The sequence below is a fragment of the Caloenas nicobarica genome, chromosome 6, assembly GCF_036013445.1.
Source record: "Caloenas nicobarica isolate bCalNic1 chromosome 6, bCalNic1.hap1, whole genome shotgun sequence".
Taxonomy (NCBI): Eukaryota; Metazoa; Chordata; class Aves; order Columbiformes; family Columbidae; genus Caloenas; species Caloenas nicobarica.
Window position 1 is genome coordinate 2,826,386 of NC_088250.1, and position 7,705 is coordinate 2,834,090.

The 7,705-nt window shown below is 46.9% G+C and overlaps 1 protein-coding gene across 1 annotated transcript in view; it reads left to right on the forward strand.

Moving 5' to 3' along the window:
- Window positions 1–4,301, forward strand: part of SATB2 (SATB homeobox 2) — a 106,191-nt gene extending 101,890 nt beyond the window's left edge. Inside the window, exon 10 of the mRNA XM_065637905.1 lies at window positions 3,846–4,301. Within this exon, the coding sequence (XP_065493977.1) occupies window positions 3,846–4,301 (456 nt within the window). The remainder of the gene's footprint in view (window positions 1–3,845) is intronic.
- Window positions 4,302–7,705: the final 3,404 nt, after the last annotated feature.

Sequence of the window (7,705 nt, forward strand, 5' to 3'; positions counted from 1 at the left end):
TCAGCTCCAGATGGTGGGGGCCAAGGAGGAGGAGGGTGTCCCACCGGTGGCCGGGGAGTGGTGGGGAAAGGCACGGATCGTAGTGACCCCAAAAAGGGAAAATCCACCACTGCCAGAAATGGAGAGTTTCCTCTGCGAGGCTGTGGTGCGCAGAGCCGGACGTGACGGCAGCAAATTGCCCAAATGGACCAACATTTTACAAAGGTAGTCCGAAGCAAATATCTATCAAAAAGGTAATTTAGATTTCAGATTGTGTCACGTGCCTCAACAGTTGACCTGTTTCCCATAGAAAAGAACGCTCTTTTCTATTAAATAGCCCATATTATCAGAAGGAGATGCAAAACCGATCACAGCCTAAAACTGAAGGAAATTCTGTGCATTTATCCATCTTTCTGTAGATTGGTAATGTTGTGTCGTGGAAATCCTTTGTTAATGCCACTGGAAATCCAGAGCGAACCCCCAGAAGTTAGTGAAATAATGAGATTTATCTGTTATAAGAGTAGCTTTAGGTTTTTGTATTCCTTAGGAAAATGGTAACTGAAATACAATACAACCTTTTTCTAATATTTTACACTGGTAGCCCCTGGGTTATGCGCTTTCTCTTCTGGAGAGGTCACTCCAGCAAAGGAGGGGTTAACTAGAATTATTCTTTCCCTCCCGCTCTCAGCCCTCTCTTTGGTTGATTGCTTTATAGATGCTGTAGGCATCTCTTCATCTCCTTCAAATTAAACATTTTACTGCTGCCGATCCTGTATTGTTGGGTTTTTTTCATCGTTATATTTGATTGGAAGTCTTGTAACATTTTTCAGGCTGGATCGTTTCTCATGCTATTTGTCAACTGAAAAGGGGAGAAAAAAAGCCGCCTTCCGACTCCGACAAGAACGAGCAGAGTCATTCGCACTCTTTCTGGATGCGTTTCTATCTCTGTTAGCTGCCACTTGAATTCAGCTTCTGATTAGCAATGCTGCTGGCGGCTTTTCGTGCGACGCCGCCTGTAAATTCCCTGCCAGCTTCTTTGTGGCGTTAAATCCTTTTCTTTTTGGCTGCTCTGGGCCTCAGGATGTCAGGGGACAGGAGAGAGGGGAGACGATGTGGGCAGGGGCTGTGTGACAAGTGTCCTCGGCCGGTGTCAGCAGTGCCGGCTCCGCTGCTCGGGGCTGACATGCGGCTCTGAGCCTCGTCTGCAACTCCTGGATCTGCAAACGTCAGTTCTTCTCTTTGAAAACAATCTGCAGACACAAAAGAAATCCTCAAAGGGCAGCTGAGTGACTCCCTTCATTAGAACATGATGCTCTTTTATTACCGGAGATGTAGTAAAACATAAACCAGGGTATCTGTCGTTTCCATTTGAGTTTCTCCTTTCCCCCAGCTCCTTGCTCAGCTCCATTGCTGTGGCACCCTGAGTATTTACCTCCTCGGGAGGAAAAGGAATCTTTTGGCACCAAAACACATTTGCAGCACTTCTGCCCGCCAGCAGCCCTTGCCTGGAGGGTGGCAAGCCCTGCGTGTCACCGGGGGTGGCACCCGCTTTTCACTCACCTGCAGTTGTGCGTCTGCACGTCCGCGCCCTCGCACGCACCCGGGGGCATCGAGGCGCTGGGGACACGGCAACGGGTCCTGCCCTGGGGACCAGTGCTGGGCAGCGGCTGGATGGACGGATGCGTGGAGGGATGGATGGAGGGATAGATGGATGGATGGAGGGATGGATGGAGGGATAGAAGAATGGATGGATGGATGGATGGAGGGATAGAAGGATGGGTGGATGGAAGGATGGATGGATGGAAGGATGGATGGAGAGATGGATGGATGGAGGGATAGATGGAGGGACAGATGGATGGATGGAGGGATGGGTGGATGGATGGATGGATAGAGGGATGGATGGAGAGATGGGTGGATGGATGGGTGGATGGAGGGATAGAAGGATGGGTGGATGGATGGAAGGATGGATGGAGAGATGGATGGATGGAGGGATAGATGGAGGGACAGATGGATGGAGGGATGGGTGGATAGATGGAGGGATGGATGGATGGATGGAGGGATGGATGGATGGAGAGATGGGTGGATGGATGGGTGGATGGAGGGATAGATGGATGGAGGGATAGATGGATGGAGGGATGGATGGATGGAGGGATGGATGGATGGAGGGATGGGTGGAGAGATAGATGGATGGATGGATAGAGGGAGGGATGGATGGATGGATAGAGGGATGGATGGAGGCATAGATGGATGGATGGATGGGTGGAGAGATGGATGGATGAATGGGTGGGTGGATGGACAGATGGATGGATGAATGGATGGAGAGATGGATGGGTGGACGGATGGATGTGCAGCAGGAGAAGGGCGATGTGGTGGCCGGGCTGCAGGTCAGGTCGCTCCAGCGGCATCTCCTCCAGGTTTGGCTCCTCGGCCACAGGTGTGCGCTGGGCAGCGCTGGGGGCTCCCGCCTGCTTTTCATACCCTGTGCCAGGAGACCAGGGGTGTTATAAATCACTGTGACAGAGAGCGAGGAAGCGGCTCTTGGGCACAGAGCCGTTTTATTTATTTGCCAACAGGCCAACATTCCACAGTGGGCTTCCCTCTCGCAGGGATAACTTGACTAGTGTAGCGTTGTGCTAGGGGCTCAGTCTGTGTATAAAATTCAGCACAAGTTCTCAGATTTCCATTCTTTATCTTTATTTTTTTCCCTTTAGAGAGCTTTGATGTAGGGTTGATTTTCCGGCTGTTACGGTTTGCAGCAAAGACATTTTCTTCTTCGGGTGAAGAACCAGAATTCCCTCTTATTTGTGGAAGGAAAAAATTATCCATATCGATTTTGTTAGCTCTGTAGCGTTGAGTTCTAATAATGATTTCTCTGCATCTGAAGAAACCTCTGGGCAAATCCAGCCCTGAATCCTGTAGGGGATTTTTTGCCAGCAATCTGTCTTGTATAGATTTGGTTTTAAAGAAAGCATATGGAGCTCCTCTGTGTTTCTAACGATTCCGAGCAGGTATTTTTCGCCCGGAATAAGGGCTGCACAAGGCCCTTTCTTAGTCATTTTAAGTGGCTGTTAGGAAAATGAAGAGCTACATATGCTTTCTTTAAACTCGCCGAAAAGCAGATACTGCTGGTGAAAATCTGTTGCAAGACTGAAAAGCCTGTTTGCCCAGAGGGTTTCTGCGAATTGAGGGATATAATTATTGGAACTCAGAACTCCTCAAGTAGTGAAATTAATACAGATGTGATACAGAGAAATCTGTTCAAGCTCTGTGAGGCGACTGAACCGACTACGATGTCGTTCTTCACAGAAGGGAAATCTTCACAGATCCCTACACTTTTTTTTTTTCCCCATAAAGCAGCTGCGCTGGATTTTAATGCCAAACCATTATTTATGATGAAGTAGCACCTGACAGTCCCACATGTGAGTGGGCCCTTGTGGTACTTGGCATCTTGTAGGAACGGGGAGAGTCTCCGGCCTCAAATGCCGAGAGGGATCACGGAGTGGGGAGAAGAGGAGCAAAGCAAGAGAACAAGTGGTCTGAGACGAGTCAACTGGCCAAGCATTGAGACCACTAACACCTCTTGACTTCATTTTTATTTTGGCTGTATTTCTTCTCATTACTTACATTTTGCATTTGTTTATTTTGTGGGTTTGTGTCTACTTGACGTCGTTTGCCTTTTAGACGGCTTCCTCCTTTCAGCCTGTGGTTTCTGGTGCAGTTGTCTTACAGGTGAGCGAGGCAGCGGAAAATGAACAGTAATTAGTACTTCTCTTCACCAGAGCACAGTAGAGCCTGGGTAAAGGCCGTTTCCTCGAGCTGCCGGGGCTCCGCAGGTCCATGAAGTGTGTGTCTGTTTGCTCCCGTAGGTGCTGCACAGACAGCAGTCCCAGCCTGCCAAGGAGAATTCCCCACCCAGAGAAGAGGCCCCTCCGCCACCCGCCGAGGACAGTTGTGCCAAAAAGCCGCGGTCCCGTACCAAGATCTCCTTGGAAGCGCTCGGCATCCTCCAGAGCTTTATCCACGACGTGGGGCTCTACCCCGACCAGGAAGCCATCCACACCCTCTCCGCTCAGCTGGATCTCCCCAAACACACCATCATCAAGTTCTTCCAGAACCAACGGTACCACGTGAAGCACCACGGGAAGCTAAAAGAGCACTTGGGAACGGTGGTTGACGTGGCAGAGTACAAGGATGAGGAGCTGCTGACCGAGTCGGAGGAGAACGACAGCGAGGAGGGCTCCGAGGAGATGTACAAAGTGGAGCCCGAGGAGGAGAACCCCGAGAAGAGCAAGGCGGCCCCGGCGGACATCGACCAGAGATAATGCGAGATGGGAGCGCAGAAAGCAATACACCGATCCAAGGATTTTCTGGGTTTATTTTTAACTTTTTTTTTTTTTTTCTCTTTTTACTCCTTGTTTGTTTGTTTCCGTTGCGCATGGTCCATGTGCAAACCGAATGAGTTCAGCGTTGCCCGATCAGACGTCGCCTTGACACGGACACTCGAGTGTTACACGTCCTCCGTTTGACTGAAGTAATCGTCGTAATCACGTAGGATTCTGCCTTCATTAATCTTGCACTTATGAAAGGGACATCTAGCAAGTAAGTGGGAAGAAAAAGTCCTATGAAATCAATGAAGGAAAATTTACAATTTTGTGTGTATATATATATATATATTTGCATAAAATATATATATATTAAAATTGCATGGGACGGAACTTTACAACCTGAAAGTATAGACTGTGAAATGAGTTCTTTAAAGACGAGACTTGTTTATGTATTAAAACCACTTCACAATGAGTTGCTTTGGCTTTTTGATAAACTGCCGCCTGCTCTCGGGGTGTGGTGACTATTTTTGAATTCCTATTTATTTTCTATGTTTATCCCTGATTTTTTTTTTTTAATTATTATATGGCTTCCTATCTGGCAACTTGATGGGTAATTTTTGAGGTATGTATTTAAAGACATAAATCAACACTGCCAAAAAGAGAAAAGAGGAAAGAAAGAAAAAAAAGAGAGAGAAAAATGGAAAAACAAATCAGGGCACCTTAAAATGAAAACTAGTAAGTTAAAGTACTTTAAACACAATGCACACTTAAGAGGATACAGCATGTTCCACTCTCCAGACAGTCCTTTCCGTAGTGAACAGATGAATTTTCATGGGATTCAGAATGACTAAAACTGAAATTCAGTGCATAGAAGACTTGTCCGTTAATGAGGTCTTTATAGAAAGAGAAGATAACGTGTTGAGGTTTGATGTATGGAATTCATACTACGAACCACATTTTACTGTGGATTTTATTTACCTGTTCTCCGTTGCAGATCTTCAAATTTATAAGCTTCCTTCTTGTTGTCGCTTTTTGTTTATCCTGAGGTGAAACACACAAGTGTAAAGTGACACGGGGACGCAAAACGCCACCATCCCAACCACCCCGTCCGGGGCAGTTGCTGACAGACGGGGGTTCGCGTTGCCGGCCCCCCTCCTCGTGTCTCAGTTTTGGGTGGGCTTCCCCGTGCCGCGCGTTCCGTGCCGCTGAGATGATGCGTTTTGGGGTGCCGGGGGCCCAGCGAGCAGCTCCCTCCAGCAGAGCCACCGCGACCGACTCTTCCCGCGCCCGGCAGCGTGTCCAGAGACGCCAAGTAGCATTTTCCGTTCGCTCCCGTGCGGTGATTTCCCAGACGAGACCTCTCTGTCCTTTGCCGCTCCCCAGCTGGATCGATTTCGGACGCCGGCTCAAACCGCAATCGCAGCCGCACCGACGAGGCTTCTGGGGTTTTTCTTCCTTTTTCACACGGGCTTTTCGCGTAACCTTGACAAAGACCTCATGCAATATCACTCTGAAAGTTACTTTCTGTTTACTACACCAGGCAATGTAATATAACTGTTAATACTATTTATATATTTGAAAGGTATAAAAGGTAGGAGTTAAAAGCGAAAAACAAACCTCTATGTGTAGATATTTACTCAGAACAGACAATATACAGGGAGAAGACGTTGCAATACAAGCTAATTCTAGCTGCTCAGTAACCTCTGAAGTTTTTAAGGGATTTTTTCAAAACTAATGTTTGAAACATAAGAGTATCTCTGCATAAATTCCATATACCTTTGCAAAATGATGATGGGTTGCTTAGTGCCCCTTTTGCTCTTCATCCTTTATTTCCGTCGTATGCTGCAGCTTTAATCAGAATTGCAGTGGCTGCTGCTTTATGTTTCTCTCAGAGCTACTCTTCCAAAACTGTCTTCTTATCCTGTACCTGAAATCACTCCATACGTTTGAGAGGAAAATGAATTTTGCCAAGCTACGTAAGGCTGTTCATCTGATGATGGCATCAACATTTGGTATCTTTTACACTTCAACCAAAAATTTTATTAGGTATTTTTTCAATGCTGAGTCTTGCCTTTTTATTTTTAATTTCACTGCCAATTCTGCAGTGGTTCTAAGTGAATCTGTGGGCATTTTAGCCTGTGGTCTTGCCAGAACTTTGCGAATTACAATGCATATATGTCTATTTATTCAATATCCATCATATAATATCTATTTGGAGAAAGAAACTTTTCTTGTAGTGCCTCTTAACAAAGCACAATTTTCCGCCTTTTTTGTGAAACAAAAAATAAAAAACAAAAAAACAAATTGTGTTTTATTGCGGTATCAACAATGTGAATAAGGATTAACATATTGTAAATGTTCTTTTTTCCATGTAAATCAACTTTATCTTTGTTATCACTAAGTGATAATTAATTTTTAACTTATGTGCATTGTTAGGCTGTTAGAATTTTTTGGTTGTTGAAATAAAACGCATTCAATAAATATGACTTAATTTGTCAAGTAATTTACTGGGCCTTTTTCCTTTCCTGCCGAGTTTGAGTGGAACAAATGGAGGACGGGGGGATATTTGCGGGTCGAAAAAAAGAGCCGATCGGTGCTCTCGGGGTTTGCAAAGCTGCGGCGGCCGCCGGGCTCGGGACAGCTGGCACACGTGTCACCCCAGCCCGGCGCTGCGTTACCGGCACACGCGGGGTCCTGCCGGGACCGGAGGGCGCGGGTGCCACCGGCCCGGCGCAGAACACGCTGCAAACCCTCGGCAAGACCCGCTCCCCGCCCGCGCTCCTCTTCTGCCGCTGGTACATCTTTTCTGTTTACAATTAAGAAGCCACAAATGACTGCGTGTCAGGAAACTTTTGGAGCACACATGTCCATGGTTAATGGACATAATAAAAGGCTTTATTATATTTATAGCGGGGCATCCTACTGAGTGTCTAGAGGAATGCCGGAAGGGCTGATGTATCTGAGAAATGTGTGAAATGATTTTGGGGAGAATACAGATAAACGGAAAAAATTGCTCAAAATTCTTAAGCTAACAAAGTGGTGAGTGCCTGGATTCAATCCTAGCAGACAGATCATATACCGCACGTCAGACTCGAGTTGTCTAGGAATTGAGGCAGAGCGATTTTTAAGACCTTTTTCTGTTGTCGTAGTTCCAATGCAATAGTTTTCATGGCTTATTCACATCCTATATAAAATATCCCTGCGCTGAGCTGGTCCTCAGGGCTGTGGGAGGTGACAGAGGCCACTGAGTGGCCTCTGACACTGCGCCCGGGTGCTGTGAGGATGCTGATGCTGTGAGGATGCTGATGGTGTGGGGATGCTGATGCTGTGAGGATGCTGATGCTGTGGGGATGCTGATGGTGTGAGGATGCGGATGCTGTGAGGATGCTGATGCTGTGAGG